The sequence below is a fragment of the Polypterus senegalus genome, chromosome 11, assembly GCF_016835505.1.
Source record: "Polypterus senegalus isolate Bchr_013 chromosome 11, ASM1683550v1, whole genome shotgun sequence".
Lineage (NCBI taxonomy): Eukaryota > Metazoa > Chordata > Cladistia > Polypteriformes > Polypteridae > Polypterus > Polypterus senegalus.
Genome location: NC_053164.1, coordinates 157623914 through 157640822, shown reverse-complemented (window position 1 = coordinate 157640822; position 16909 = coordinate 157623914). Strand labels below are relative to the sequence as shown.

The 16909-nt window shown below is 39.9% G+C and overlaps 1 protein-coding gene across 2 annotated transcripts in view; it reads left to right on the top strand.

The window, feature by feature from the left end:
* Positions 1 to 586: 586 nt before the first annotated feature.
* The window catches only part of LOC120539837 (zinc finger MYM-type protein 5-like), a 49450-nt gene continuing 33127 nt past the window's right edge, over positions 587 to 16909 (top strand). The window contains exons 1-2 of one of the 2 annotated variants that reach the window (XR_005635697.1): positions 587 to 1080; positions 1206 to 3403. Coding sequence is in view for 1 of the 2 variants with exons in the window: in XM_039770213.1 (XP_039626147.1) it covers positions 1038 to 1080; positions 1206 to 1690 (528 nt within the window). In the remaining variant the exon portion in view is untranslated. Of the gene's footprint in view, positions 1081 to 1205; positions 3453 to 16909 lie in introns of those variants that run through there. The other variant, XM_039770213.1, reaches the window with a different exon arrangement.

Below are 16909 nucleotides of genomic sequence, written 5' to 3'. Positions count from 1 at the left end.
CGGTTGTGCCTGCTTGCTGCTACTGCTGTGCTGAAGTCTCACACACAACCTGTCGAAAGGGGAGGGGGGCAGGGTGCTTTCAAATAAAGCACATTTCATTCATAATATTGTCAATCCAAGCCCATTATGTCACAATTTTTCCTGGGTTGTGCGAAATCACAGAAAAAAACCCTAAACAAACCGAATCTGCGCACTAAGGTGTAGGTCTATTAGTTTACGTTGTGGTGATTCTTGGGTTAGGGATGGGTGTTGATACTGGAGTGCAAAATTAACACTGATGGAAGATGGAGAAGAAAAGGTCAAAGCCATCAGGTGCTCAGTTTAAAAAAAAGAGAAAAGAAGAGGAGGAGAAATGAGCAAAAGATAAAGGTAAGCAGATGTGTCATTGGATAATGGCAGGTATTATGCATGACATGTATCCTGAAACAAGATAACATTCATTAGTAGGGATAGGGAAAACTTCTGTTTATGTTTGTTAGCCGCTTGACTATGATAGTAAACAGTAGACAGACAGTAGACACTGATGTGGCTTATTGAATCTTTTGGACCATGTTCAGCATAATATTAATTATCCATTAATTGGAACAAGTGTATTGTTGATTAGTCTCCTATTCTCAATGTATGACAAATTATAATGGCTGTTTGTTAGCTGTTTGAATACTATGCTACACTAAAACCGGATGATAGTATTCTGTTGTAGTCTAGCTGACTTAGCAAAAAAAAATCCCTTACACTATTAGGCTACATTATTTAGGAAAGTTATCTTACTGTAATTACAGAGTAATGCATTACTTCCAAACTGATGTTGTGATAGCCTATTCAATAAAATGCTTGTTATACATATAATTCTAAATATTTGGTAAATTGGGCAAAATTATGTTTGTTTTAATTATGAAAATCATGCTTGCATGTATCAGAGTTTTATATTGGGTTTCTATTCAGGGGCACTTCTGAAATAGTTTGGAGCACCCTCTGCCACTGCCACTGCCCAAGATGAGGAGCCATCCACCTCCTCAGCCACATATGTGTCTCCACAAATGTCTGATCCCGAGGATGAAGACCCAATTGCGGCCACTTCAGGTGTGATTGTGTGTAGCCTGAGTGTTTATGTGTGTTGCATAATATTTTGCAAAGACTGTTCCACCACTATGAATGCTGTGTATTCCAAATAACTTGTGTATACTAATGCAAATGTATGCTCATAGAAATGCCTGGAGCTGAACCCCCTGAGGATGAGCCCCTGCCTACGGACCCTACAAACTGGTCTTCAGATATCACTGACAGCATTCAAATACAGCTGGTTTTCAAAGGACCAAGTAAGGTAGCACCCAACTTTGTTTTCCCTAGAAATGAGGGTGATGGAAGAAGTTGCCACCACCAGTATTTTAAGAAAACACTAGTTAGCGGTGAAAAGATGCCTAGAAGCTGGCTAGTATATTCTGAGAAAAACAACAGCCTTTTTTGCTTCTGCTGCAAGCTGTTTTCTATAAGACACATCAATTTAACAAGTTCTGGACTGACAGATTGGAAGCATGCCAGTTCTCTTCTCACCTCACATGACAATAGTCCTGAACACCATAACTCCATAAAAGCATGGGAAGAACTGGTAGTGAGGATTAAAAAAGGTGAAACAATTGACAAACAAGAGATGGCACTTCTGCAGGCTGAGAAAATAAGAGAGTGGTGCTGAGTCGTCTCACTGCTGTCATTCAGGCTCTCGCAATCAGAAATTTAGCACTAAGGGGACACACAGAAACATTCTTTTCTCCATCAAATGGCAATTTTCTAAAAGAAGTTGAACTCATGGCAAGGTTTGATCCCATAATGCAAGAACACATTAACCATGTCCAGAAAGGCACTTGCAGTCACACCAGCTATCTCGGTCACCATGTACAAAACAAACTCATTGATTTGTTGAGTAGCTAGTAGTATCATCAGCTAGTAGTTGATGATATCAAGCTGGCAAAGTTTTTTTCAATAATTCTAGATTGCACTCCAGATATTAGCCACACTGAACAGCTGTCAGTTGTGATTCGGATTGTGTCATTACAAGAGAAGCCCCATATTACGGAGTATTTTATGGGATTTTTGGAAGCTGACGAATCCACAGGGAAACATTTCGCATTGATGATTTTAAACAGGCTGGAAGAGCTGAAAATTCCCTTTGAGGACTGCAGAGGTCAGTCATATGACAAAGGGGCCAACATGAGGGGAAAAAACAAGAGCGTTTAAGCCAGGCTCCTGGAACTGAATCCTAGAGCTCTCTTTGTTCCCTGGGGAGCTCATGCACTGAATTTAGTTGTGGCTGATACTGCAAAGGGATCTATTGATGCCACAAGTTACTTTGGGATTTTGCAAAAACTTTACAGTTTGTTTTCAGCCTCCACTCAGAGATGGGCCATCCTAAAAAAAACATGCTAACATTACACTGAAGATGTGGTCTGAAACAAGGTGGGAAAGTAAGATCAACAGCTTTGAGCCCCTGAGGTACCAAGCATCTGCAGTGAGAGAGGCTTTGATTGAGGTGAGAGACCACACCAAAGACTCAGTCATAAAGACTGAGACTCAGTCTTTGTCTGAGGAGGTGGGATCATACAGATTCAGCATTTGTACAGTGGTGTGGTTTGACTTCCTGAACCAAACCCACCATGTGATCAAACTCATGCAGTCTCCCAACATGCCAGTGGATGTAGTGGTCAATCTCCTGAACAAATCAGAGAAAGGTCTCCGCAACTACAGGGCAACAGGCATCTGCACAAATGTCAGCCAAGGATATGTGTGAGGACATGAACGCAGAGGCTGCTCTGCAACAGAAAATACTGAGATCTACAAAGCGGCACTTCTCTTACGAATCATTTGATGAGCCATTGAGTGATGCCCTAAAGAAGCTGGAGGTGACCTTTTTAATGTTGTTGTTGCAGTGTGTTCCATCCAAGAGAGATTCACCACATTGTAAAATGTGAGAGAGAAATGTGAAGTACTGACACATTTTCCAAATCTCTCAAATGATGACCTCACTGATCAGTGTGAGGCCCTCAGTGCTACTTTGCTTTTTCAGGACCAATCAGACTTGGATGCCAGGGAGCTTGCAAAGGAGAATACGAATTTGCCTGACTTACCATCAAAATCTATGACCTCTCTTGAGCTGCTGAACTTTGTGCATGACAGTGAACTCTCAGAAATATACCCAAATTTTTGGACTGCTCTGAGAATTGCAGTTACTCTACCTGTAACTGTGGCTTCAGCAGAGAGGAGCTTTTCAAAGCTGAAACTTGTGAAGACATATCTGAGTTCCACTATGTCTCAGGAACGCCTCACTGGCCTTGCCATCATCAGCATCAATCACGCAATTGCAGACCAGATTTCATATGATGACATTATTGATGACTTTGCATCAAGGAAGGTAAGAAAGGTCCTGATTTAGATGACAATTATTTCATATCAATTTGTGTTGTGCGAAGTGCAATCATGTTAATTGGGCAATTTAGAAATGCCTTATTTTAATTGTATCTGCCTTTTATACTTATTGAATATAATAATTGTTATATGTATGTCTTATTTTGACTTCTGTGTGTGTTGTTATATATTTAAAGTTCTATTTCTTCCAGTTTATATGTAAGTTATTATGTTTGTTTATATATATATATAAATATATAAATTCAGGTAGGTTCCAACAACAGTTTTTACAATAAAATATGTTAATGTACAATCCTTAATATGTTTTATGTGTCTGTGTGTGTGGGGGACTGGGGGTGGAAGGGGGACATGGCGCCAGAGGCTAGGACCACCCCTGGATGAAGGTAATGTTTGGGCTGGATTGCACATACACAATCTATAAGCGTTGGCTTTTTAACAATATTTTGAAGTCAGTTGTGTGGGTGGGAAGGTGAACTTAGTAATGAGGTCCTACACACTATATTCTTTAAAAGAGCTGGGTCATTCACTGGAGCCTATTTTAACTATTTAAAAGCATTTTTCATTTGACAGGAATGCAAAAATTGAATCTAGCAATGATTTATCTCACAAAAATCTAATGATGATTAACATTAAAAGAGTGGGAAAATAACTGGTAGAAGATAATTTCCAACAATGTTTTAAATTGCCTTCAAATTAGAGCATTATTAAGAAAGGTGCACATGTTCATCATCATGAGCTGAAAGTAATCACCATCACCAGTAATTGTACCATGATGACGAACATCTCTACATTACCCCTGCCATATTAGCAATTAGTAGAATACCAAAAGCAAAAGCAGTGCTACATTTAGAAAATAATTAAATGATCAATATTCTTGATGACAATCGACAAATGATATGATGGTTGCTGGATATATTCAGATTTCAGCTTTTTTTGTATTTCATTGTTAAATAATAACACTTAATTTCAGTATTATAGTTGTATTTCTTTCTGTTCCGTTCTTTTTAAGCTAAACTTGATTTATCATGAAAAAAAGATGAAATACATAATATGGACGTTTAAAAACTGAATAAGATAATCAAGTAGTTTAAATCTGTACAGCATAACTAATTCCTCTTAGGAAAAAATGCTTGGATTTGTGATTTCTCCTGTGTATATGGTGTGAACTCTGTGCCTCCGCATTATAATGTGAATGGCAGAGAAGCAGGACTCAGCAATAGCTTTAAAGATGAAAGTTGTTACTGCCCTGAATTTATGAACTACTCTAGAGACCCATGTGCAGGAAACACTGCTTATAAATTGAAATGTCAGACATACTTTTCACTCTTAATTCACTGGCATCGATACATTTAATGTTTGAGTTATGATAGTTAAATGTGACAGGATGTAATTTTCTTGAGATTTCATTCATTATATATTATTTTACTAATCAACAGAATTTTGAAATGGCAGATGCTGATATGGAGAGAGCAAACTGGTAAAGAAGCAGCCATATCACAGTTAGCACACGTATTTGTTGCAAATAATTTACTTAGCATTAACTCTGTCCCTGTTTATCTTAACACAAACCTCCTGCCTAACCCATGATTCCAGATGTTGAAATGTCTTATTACGTCACTTAAAATACACTTCCTATCTCCTTTCCAGTCCATTCACAAGGTTTTTCTAACCAAAGTGAACTTGTGTTCTAAACTGAAAATTCTGAAACTGCTTTGTTATTTTCTTCATAATTTTTGGAAAAAAATCCTTCCTATTCTAAATTTATAACCGCTAGACCCCACTCTGGAGGTTCTAAAATAAATTACTTTGCAGGTAGGTGCACTCAATCATGGTAATAAATGACAATCTTTTCCATCTCTGAAGTCCCTTTCCATGGTTAGACAGGAATAACTTGATAATAGTAAAGACCTTGTAAGAATTGAAATGGGAAGACTTAAAAAAGTAAAAGGCAATTATAGTCGTTAAAATGTAATAAAAATAACAATTACAACAGCTTTAATGTAAGTTTTCTATCTTAAATCAATGAAGTGTTCAACTGTGGTTAAGGACCAAGGCTGAGGGAGCCTTTATTATTATTGTCAGAGTTAACGCTAAAGTTTCTACCTTCTTCTTTATTCTTCTTTTTTCATCCTGAGTTTTTTTTTTATAGGACTAAATCGAGTGATTCCATTGTATGTTTGCATTACTAAATGTGGACTATGCCATAATATATTGTCGTGCCGTCCGTGCAGCGTGGGTAAAAAACTGGTCCACGACAAAGATATCCAACAGGTAGCCTTTATTAATTAACTAAACGTTATCCACAATTATTCAGCAATATATTTGCATTGAATTTAATGTAGTACTAGGGTGTTGTACCGTGTTAGCCATTATGAATGTAGAGAAGAGCCAAGCAAAATGACACCTTTTATTGGCTAACTAAAAAGATTACAACATGCAAGCTTTCATAACAACCAAGATAACTCACCACATATCAAAGTCACCCTGAACATTATAGACGTTAAAACAACAGCCCTGAACTTTTTCTGGTCACTACACTACTCCTTCTTCTGCTGTGCTGAGTCTCTTCAGTACTGTATGGACTTAGCTATATACGCAGATAAGTCATTATTAAGAACCGACTAACACTAGGCCAACTTACTTTTTATTTTTTTAATAACACAACAAAGCCAATTATTGGTGCTTTTGTCAACCGTTTCTTCAAATTCTTGAATGCTAGCTGCTGAGTCTCACTCCATTTGAATTTGAATCCCTTCTGCAAGAGCTGGGTCATTGGACTGGCAATTTCTGCACATTCTGGAACAAATCACTGGTGATAGTTGAAAAGTCCAAAGAATATCTGTAGCTCCTTGATACTTGTTCGTATATTCCAATTTTATACATTGTGTATGAGAGCTGGGTTAGTGGCAATGTCCTGTCCACTCACTATGTGGCCCAATGGAAGTTCTGCCTCCCTTAGTGAAGGATTGCACAAACAGGTATACAGTTTTCCATCTGAACCAGCACACTACCGGAAGATATGCTATCTGCTAAACTTGTTGGCTGCAGTGTTGCTGTAGCACCAGGGCTTGAATCTTCAACAGTTCCCCATACATCAAGTTCACTACACGGCAGGACTGTTGATACGTGCTCTAGATGTACGCGGGATACAGCATACTCTCCTCTAGCCCCTCCCACTATACAAGTCGGCAATGGTTTAGCTCCAATGAAGACCTTGCCTCCTGCATGAATGGTCATGTTTGTGGTCAACATGAAATCTAACCCTAGGAGAAGCTGATCTTGGATAGGAGCAACATAGACCTCCCATCTCCGTCACTTGCCGCCAGTTTTTAACTTCACTATTTTCCCATTTATAGCGACCATCTCCTTTCCTGACTCTGCAATACACAGCAGCTCTGTTGTGGAGGCTGACAGTTCTCCCAATCTCAGATTTTCATGTAATTCTAATGAAATGATGGTGACCTCAGCTCCTGTATCCACAATGGCTTGAATAGGCAAGTTGTTTATGGTGACTGAAATATGTAAGCTGGGTCCTGGTGTAGCCATCTTTCCCACACTGGCAACAGATAAGTTGGTCAGCCTCTTAACACTTCCATCACAGACTCTGTGACATGTATCTCTGACTTTCTGCACTTGCAACTGAAATGGCCTTCTTTACCACAGGAGTAGCAAACTCCTTTGCCAGCGGAAGATGGGCTTTGTGAACGAAGCTGGGTTGTTCTGCTAGGGTTAGGTAACTGGCGTGCACTGGTCCTTCCTCTGTCCATTGTAGGTCAAATACTGGATAATCTGTCCCTTGGTTATGGAGATTGTACATGTGAAGGGGACCGACTATGATTTGGGACATCATCCAGAGTTACTTGAAGTCTCTCCACTTTATTAAGTATATCTTGAATCTGCTCCCTGGTCACAGGTAGCTAACTAGGGCTTTCTTGAGGACACAGGGCAGTATTTGGAGTAACATCCATGTCCTCATCGCCCAAGTAAACACATCTAACCTGTCACCTTGCCTCAGGTTCTTTGCCAAGTGTTGCTCTATAATTATGTTCATGCGCCTCAACCAACCTTTGTGCTTCAGACAGAGTTGTTGGATCTTTATGTATGACTTTGTAAGCCATACACTTGATGCAAAGCCCCTTCAGGAAAATATCAGCGGCTACTTGGTCATGCAGGTCCAAATTTACTCCAGGATATGCTAATGTCACTAGATGACACACTTCCTCTGCAAATTCTGACCCAGACTCCTTTCGTTGGCAAAGCTCACCAAGTCATCTGTGAATGGTGGTGGGGGGTCCACCTGCCCAAACCACTGGGTCAGCTGCTCCACCAGAGGGGCATAGTCTTCTTGAATGTGTTCTAAGAGTGAACAGACATAATGCATAGCTGTCCCTCTGAGTCTTTCATACAGCCAATCCACTTGTTCAGCCCCAGTCCATGCATGCCTCTGTGCTTCACTCTCAAAAGGAACAAAAAATATCTCCCAGTCTTCTTTTCCATCAAAAGTGGCTAGCTTTGCATGATGTTGAAGGGCACTGTCCATGATGGTGGTAGTAGCTGTTTGGGCCTTCCTGTAAAGAAGTGTTGTCATTATTTTCCTGGGCAGGTGGCCAGGCCAGCCACTTTCGAGAATGAGTGAATGATCTGTTCTGTCAGACAGACTTCTGGTTGTGGTGGATGGTGGTGCTATAGCTCTCCTATCCAAGATATGGGGGCGCACAATGGTTCTGAATTAGGTTCCATAGCAGGACTGGAGATGCGAGATTGCTGGCAAATGATTTCTAACTCAGAAGCAAACTGCTGCTCTGCTGTTGTCAGTGCAGGTCTGGGTGTGCTTTCATAAATGGACATCATTGGAGGTGGGGAAGCAGATGGCAAACTGGGTCTTAGACTTTCAAATGTTCTGGAAAACACTTCTGGGCTGTCAGCGGCCCCTGGGGGACTGTACCTAGCATCCTGCAAAGTTTTCACTGCAGCCTCGATTTTCTGCATTGTTGGTGACAAAATTTGTTGAAACTGCAGGACCTGGTGCTCAAGTAAGGTTTTCACCCAAGCAGGTGGCTGCTCAGAACTCACAGCCCCTTCCTCTGATTTATGGTCATCTTCTTCCATTATCTTAATTTGGTTATTTATTAATCTTTGTTTATCTTGAAAACTGAAGTAGCTGCTCTTATTTTCCCCACAATACAGGCTCAATAACATCTCAGTGCTAAAAACGTTTTTTTTTTTTTTAACGTGGCACAGGCTAGTCTGGTGCTTCAGATGGCTAGAGTCGTGCTCCCTAGTCATGTGACCTTGAAGTCCTGCCGTCAGTCTTCGTATCTCTCTCCTCTTTATTTATTTATTTATTAGTTTAAGTCCGGGCGGCACGGTGGTGCTGCTGCCTCACAGTTAGGAGACCTGGGTTCGCTTACCAGGTCCTCCCTATGTGGAGTTTGCATGTTTTCCCCATGTCTGTGTGGGTTTCCTCCAGGTGTAGTCCAAAGACATGCAGGTTAGGTGCATTGACAATCCTAAATTGTCCTTAGTGTGTGCTTGGTGTGTGGGTGTGTGTGTATGTGCCCTATGGTGGGCTGGTGCCCTGCCCAGGGTTTGTTTTCTGCCTTGCACCCTGTATTGGCTGGGGTTGGCTCCAGCAGAACCCCGTGACCCTGTGTTAGGATATAGCGGGATGAATAATCTATGGATGGATAGTTTAAGTCCTATGTCAACGTCCTCGCCTATGTGAATGCTCCGCTCCTCAATTTCGTTACCACGGTAAGCACTTACTTCTTTGCAACTTCTGTTTTATTTGTCTTCTACACGGGGAATTAATCTCGATGCTGACACCACTTATCATGCCGACCGTGCGGCGAGGGTAAAAACTGGTCCACGACAAAGATATCCGTCAGGAACCCTTTAATAATTAACTAAACATTTTCCACAATTATTCAGCAATACATTTGCATTAAATTTTATGAAAAAGATGTTGCTTAACAGGTCGTTGCTCTAGCTCAGAATATGCAGCCTTTTAGTATGCATCCATACACCAAGCCTATGAGCAAACAACAACCAAAAAACCCATGCTTTTACTGTGCATAACAACCAAAGTGTCAAAGTCACCCTGAACATTAGAGACATTACAACAACAGCCCTGAACTTTTTCTGGTCTCTACAATATATAGTAGATACATATATTACATATTATATATATATATATATACACATACTGTATATTACATATATTATATATTATATTATATACTACTCAAAAAAAATTAAAAGGGCTAAATTCAAAGACACCCCAAAAATCAAAGTGAAACCATGATGCGGCAGGCTAGTCCATTATGCCAAAATTTCATTGCAGCAACTCAAAATCGTACTAAGTAGTTTGTATGGCCCCCATGTGCTTATACAGTATGCATTCCTGACAATGTCAGGGCATGCTCCTAATGAGACAACGGATGGTGTCCTGGGTGATTTCCTCCCAGATCTGGACCAGGGTATCCCTGAACTCCTGGACAGTCTGAGGTGCAACCTGGCAGCACCGGATGGACCGAAACATAATGTCCCAGAGGTGTTCTATTGGATTTAGGTCAGGCGAGAGTGGTGGCCAGTCAATGGTATCAATTCCTTTATCCTCCAGGAACTGCCTGCATACTCTTGCCACAAAAAGCTGGGCATTGTCATGCACCAGGAGGAACGCAGGACCCACTGCACCAGCATAGGGTCTGACAATGGGTCCAAGGATTTCATCCCAATATCTAATGGCAGCCAAGGTGCCATTCTCTACCCTGTACAGGTCTGTGTCTCCCTCCATGAATATGCCTCCCTAGACCATCACTGACCCACCACCAAAACAATCATGCTGAACAATGTTACAGGCAGCATAACATTCTCCATGGCTAATCCAAACCATTTCATGTCTGACACATGTGCTCAAGGTGAACCTGCTCGCATCTGTGAAAAGCACAGGGCACCCAGTGGTGGACCTGCCAATTCTGGTATTCTATGGCAAATGCCAATCGAGCTCCACAGTACTGGGCAGTGAGCACAGGGCCCACTAGAGGATGTCGGGCCCTCAGTCCACTCTCATAAAATATATTTCTGATTGTTTAGTCAGAGACATTTGGAGGTCATTTTGTAGGGCTCTGGCAATGCACATCCTGTTCCTCCTTGCCCAAAGGAGCAGATACCAGTCCTGCTGATGGGTTAAGGACCTTCTACAGCCCTGTTCAGCTCTCCTAGAGTAACTGTCTGTGTCCCGGAATCTCCTTCACGCACTTGAGACTGTGCGGAGAGACACACAAACCTTCTGGCAATGGCACTATTTGATGTGCCATCCTGGAGAAGTTGGACTACCTGTGCAATTTCTGCAAGGTCCAGGTATCGCCTCATGCTTAGAGTAATGACACTGACCGTAGCCTCATGCAAAACTAATGAAAAAAAATTTAGAAAAGATGAGGAGATAAAAATGTTGGTGGTCTCCATCTGTTAAACCATTCCTGTTTTGGGGGTCATCTCATTGTCACCCCTCTAGTGCACATGTTGTTAATTTCCTTAACACCAAAGCAGATGAAACTGATTAATAACCCCCTCTGCTACTTAACTGACCAGATCAATATCTCAGAAGTTTCATTGACTTGATGCTATACTCTGATTAAAAAGTGTTCCTTTAATTTTTTTGAGCATCTATAATAATAATCTATAATAAATCATAATCTATTCTATTGAGTATTTAAAATACTCAAAATATTCATAATTCTTCCGAGAACATGAAGAGATGAAGATATTTATTTTAAAAAGGTACATAATTCTAACTGCAACAATGTTGAGCTAGCTGTGAATTAAATGAGCATAATTATATTTTACTGGGATCACTATGAAACACCAATACTTAAAAGATAAATCATAATGTTTCTCAGATGTGTCTGGCACATGATAATAATACATTTATCCCTAACTTAAAATTTCTTTGTTCAACTTTTTCTCTACTTTGGCACATCAAACTGGGTTATTTGGTTGTTTGATAAATGGAGAAAACATAAGTACACATAGAAAGGCCACTCGAACAAGGGGAAAACATTCAAACACTGCACACAAGGTGGCTGGACATGTAAATGAATCTAGGTGGCTGGCAATGTTAAAAAGCAGTGCAAACCACAGTGTCCCTTTGCTGTGCTAAGAAGAATCAGAAAAAATAGATCAACAAATATTTTATAAGAAGGAACTGGTCTTGTGTGCTAGGCAAAATAATATGTCAAATAAAAAATGGCATGAACAGTGGCAGGGGTGCTCAGATAAAGAATACGTCTCTGAATAGATTTTCATTTTAATGACATAACAGATGCTTTAATTAACTAAATAAATATACAATGTTTACAAAACCATTCCTGCTAGAGATTGTTCTTGTCTCATTCCCATTTACCAGAGCTGGAACTCTTCAATATGTAACACAATGTTTAAATGTATTTCTTAAGTTTTTCATTCCAGCCTCTTATAGGCCCGTTGCCTAGTTAGCAGGTTAAGGTGTTATTTTCTATACTTTGTGATATGACCTTGACCAGCCTTAGATTGAGTTCTGTCCCAGTCTGCAACTGAAAATGAACCAACCTTCTTTGTTCCTGCCTCTGCTTTATTGTCACAATTGGCCATGAGACCAGAAAAGGCAGTACATTCATGGTCATCACTTTACTGAATTCTTTGGTGTTTCTTTTGTTTCCTCACTTGAAAAAAAGACAGAAGAACATACTTTTTTCTGTGGTTTTCTTAACTACCCACTGGGTTAGAATTATTATTTTTTCTATTGTACTAAATAATCAAAGAGGGTACATTAAACAGTAATGCAAGTCCTGTGATTTAACCTAAGCTCCCTGAATATTTTGACTGTGCTGTCCTATAGTGACAACTTGCAGTTAAGCCATTTGTCATCTTTTTCAGTTCACAATACTCAATCTTCCTTTTGTTTCTTATTGCACACTAAAAGTCACTCCGAAATTGATATAAAATCTTCCAATGACATACAAATTAATGGGGAAACAAATCACAATTCAATTCTGAACCATATTCACTCAGGTATATTTCAAATGAAATGTATTTGTAGTTTTTCCTTTTGAGTTTGGAAATTTTGAGTATTATAAAATCTACCCATTCATCTTATGAGCTCTCATATTGTAATTAAAGAATGTAGGAGTCAGGGATTAACCCTAGCAGTGGCAGGTTCAAAGCAAGCACTAGACCTAGATGGTCTGCCAGTCTACCACAGGGCCAGCCCTCTACAAATAATTTTCTATTATTGAAATACCCTGTAATTTACAGATACATATTAACTATTCCCCTTTCAATGTAATTAAAAATAAAAGTAATTGTGCATGTAAATATTCATCTTAAATTAATTTCTTATTAAATTGTGCAGTTATTATGTCTACAGTCCAGTAATGCTATGTCCATTATAATAGGATAAAACTAAAACACTGCTACCTATCTTAACCAGCATTGCTGTATTAGACAGGATTGACCACGAGATGCCTAGTTTGCCCAGGCAGCACACCAAAATGTTTCCTTTCTCCATCCCACCTCAATCTAACTCTTTCCTACAGTCTGGCCTCTTTCTGCTGCCAGCTCTGCTCTATGCTCTAGATTCAGTATGACTTCAAGCCTGAGATGAAATTAAACATTATCACAGAGTCACTACAAGCAACATCTCAAGTTCACTGTCACATAAGTTTTGTAATAATCAAGTTTCTAATAGAAACTTGAAAATTGTGAACAATTATAACAAATCATAGTAAAATACATAATAGCAAGATAATAAAACAGCTAACCCGGGGTAACACCAATGCATAGCCCTGTATTAACAAAGATATCACTGGAGTAGAAGTACTAGCAATATCAATGGGAAGCAAAAAAGAAGGAAGAGAGAAAAAAAGATGTGGATACTGGATCTCAGCTTCTCTGTATATAGCTATGGACTGGATGCACAGGGGACTGCCAACATAAAATGTAAGATTTGGATGCACCATAAATCGGTGCAACAGAAAATTAATAAAACAATATAAAATTAAAAAGGATGCGTGGCATAAATATGGATGTAGTAAACTAGGAGATTTCCTGAAGGAGGCAGTTTGTACCTAAAGAGAATAGCCACTGCTGGAAAATAGGAAAAGAGACAACAGAAAAGTCCCAAAGAGGGGGAATCTGAGGGAGAAAGAGATTTGTTGGAAAGAACAGATGAGAGAAACCTTGAGATGTTAGAAAACCATAACCATGTGGCATACTCAGAACATCTTTAAGAAGGTATCTTGGGACATAGAGAGACAAAGGGATCAAAAGGGGTCAGCCAAAATGCCCATAACAAATTGTCTGCAGTACATTAAATGCAAGCATTCCGCAAATTTAAATGGGGTGTGTGGGCTTTTGGAGGTCCATAGATGCTAAAGCAATAGTCTTAAAAATCACATTCCAATTAAGAATAGTAAAAAAGAGGGAATGTCACTGTCCAAAACCAAGTGGACTGGTTGTTTTAAGACTACATTTTTGCAGGAGTGCATATAATACAGAGTCTAATGAGTGCTTCAGGATTTACAGACCAAATAAAGAATAGCAAATGATGAAAGGAAAAAGGAGACGACAAAATAACATGGTGAGACTTGAAAACACACGAATTCAAAGGTAAAATAAAAAAGGAAAAGGATAGAATACTAAACTCAGACCTTAGCTATTTCGAACAGTCATAACCCCTTATCATCAAAATGTTGCAAAGTGTGATGATATGACACTACCTCCAGACCAGAAAACAAACAGGAATACCCACAATAAGCAAGGTCACACTATAAAAATGGGAGTAGAGGAATATATGCTTAGGTAGGGTCCTAAATCTTTCTCCATTTCATACCATATAACATGTGCACATGTATCTAGTGGAACAAATTTAAGTGAAAGCTGTTTCAGAAGAAGAAAGTGAAATCTGGGAAAAAAAACAGTTTAGCTTGGGTTCCAAGCAGCACCAAATTGGTCTAACTTGTCCCCTGTCTACCAAGCTTAAGGTCTTCAGTGTTTTTCGAAGGCAGAACAGTAGCCATTGTCAAAAGAGTAACTCATTGCTTCTTCTTCTTTTGGGAAACAAAGAGAATAAAGTTAGCTTTCTTTTGAGAAATTCTTCCTCCTAGGGTCCACTCAGTCAATCATTTTCCAACCCACTATATCCTAACACAGGGTCACGGTGGTCTGCTGGAGCTAATCCCAGCCAACACAGGGCACAAGGCAGGAACAGATCCCGGACAGGGCACCAGCCCACCGCAGGGCACACACACAAACCCAGCACTACCCAACACCCAAACACTAGGGACAATCTAGGATCACCAATGCACCTAACCTGCATGTCTTTGGACTGTGGGAGGAAACCGGAGTACCCAGAGGAAACCCACGTAGACACAGGGAGAACATGCAAACTCCATGCAGGGAGGCGAACCCAGGTCTCCTTACTGCGAGGCAGCAGCGCTACCACTTCACCACCGTGCTGCCTAGGTGCAACTGAATTTACTTAACCACTGGATTGGACCAATAGTCACCTTTTTATTAAATCCAAAAATAAACAGACTAATATTCTTTTTTGAATGTTTATCTAAAAAATGATATGCACCCCACTCTTCTTAATCAATCTAGACTACCATTCTTAAGTAATAAAATCAAATCCTTGTCCTGAGTTAAAAATAACTACTCCAACATGAACCTAGATGAAAAGCCAAAGAAAATCACACATCACCGGATGCACCCTGTCTTCCATCTGGCACAACAAAACACTAAATTACAATTGATGGCGGCAGTTATACTTTCAGCTTTTGGCACCAAAAAGAATAGCCCACTTTAAGCATTTTCATCGATGATTTTCCAAATTAAAATTTAACTTCACATATTGAGTTAAATACTTTAGTGTAGTATGTACAACAAAAGCATTTAGTCAATGTACCAGCTAACATCAACAATATAATCCATATTGCTTTCTTCCATCTGGCAGAAGTATTCAAGTAATTTTAGAATGAATGAAAGTGTCATTCACTGAGGCAATTTTGATGGCACAGCAGCCAGTATTGGCAACATTTATTTTGCTTAAACTGTACCTCCATGAATCTTTTTTATTATTTCATTGTTGCACATACACTTACCTTTCCTTCTTGTGCATCTGATCATACTTGTCATTCATCCATCCATTTTCCAACCCGCTAAATCCCAACTACAGGGTCACAGGGGTTTGCTGGAGCCAATCCCAGCCAACACAGGGCACAAGGCAGGAAACAAACCCCGGGCAGGGCGCCAGCCCACCGCAGATATTTGTCATTCCATTAATTTTGAGTTTTAAAACTTGCTGTATCCTGTCAAAGGATGTGGGTGGGTAAAACTTAGGGTGAGGCAGAAACCTACTGTACCTTTAATCTGACACAGGCTTAATTGTTCTTCTTTTATATACACATTGCCTTCATTATTTTTTTTCACCAAAAATGCATTCATCCTTGTTATGGACATGCTTGATTTAATTACTGGGTGGTGGATCACAAGAGACTATCCTTCTAGCCCAGTGGTTCTTAACCTGGGTTCAGTCGAACCTTAGGGGTTAGGTGAGTCAGTCTCAGGGGTTTGGCGCCGGGAGGTCAAGACATGCACCCGACTCATATGATTCATATGACAGGCTCCGCTTGGTCATCATTAGCTGTAGGTAATTACGCTACATTGTTCGGCCAATCGGTGCTGCGGGGAATTTGGTGCACTTAGTAGTCGACTTGTGACTGTCGTGATAGCATGTCGTGAGATTTCTTTCTTAATATTTTAATCCATACTAACTATGTCGAACAAAAAAAGAAAGTGCTTGGACGAATATGTATAACATGGATTCACATATATAACAGAACATGATGGGAGTCAGCGTCCTATCTGCATGATTTGTAATGCCATGTTAAGCAATTCTACTCTAGTACCGGCAAAACTAAAAGAACACTTCCTTAACCTACATGGAGATGGGGAATACAAGAACACAATGCTTGCTGAATTCAAGATAAAGAGAGCCAGATTTGATGAAAAGGCCACTCTGCCTGCTCTCGGTTTTGTACCCATCAACAAACCGATCCTAACAGCATCGTACAAAGTTGTTTGCCTGTACGCAAAGCAGGGCAAACCACACACCATTGGTGAAACACTCATAAAACCAGCTGTGTTGAAGATGGCGAATCTGATGCTGGGAAAAGCAGCCGAAGTTAAACTATCACAAATTCCTCTTTCAAATGACACCATCAACGACAGAATAGAGGATATGAGCAAAGACATCTTAGCTCAAGTAGTTGCAGGTCTAATTTCAAGCCCGACAAAATTCAGCCTCCAACTCAACGAGACCACAGACGTTTCTAATCTAAGTCAACTTGCTGTATTTGTGCGCTATGTGAAAGATGACATGATAAAGGAAGATTTTTTATTTTGTAAGCCTCTTACAACAACAACTAAGGCAGCCGATATGAAGAAACTTGTG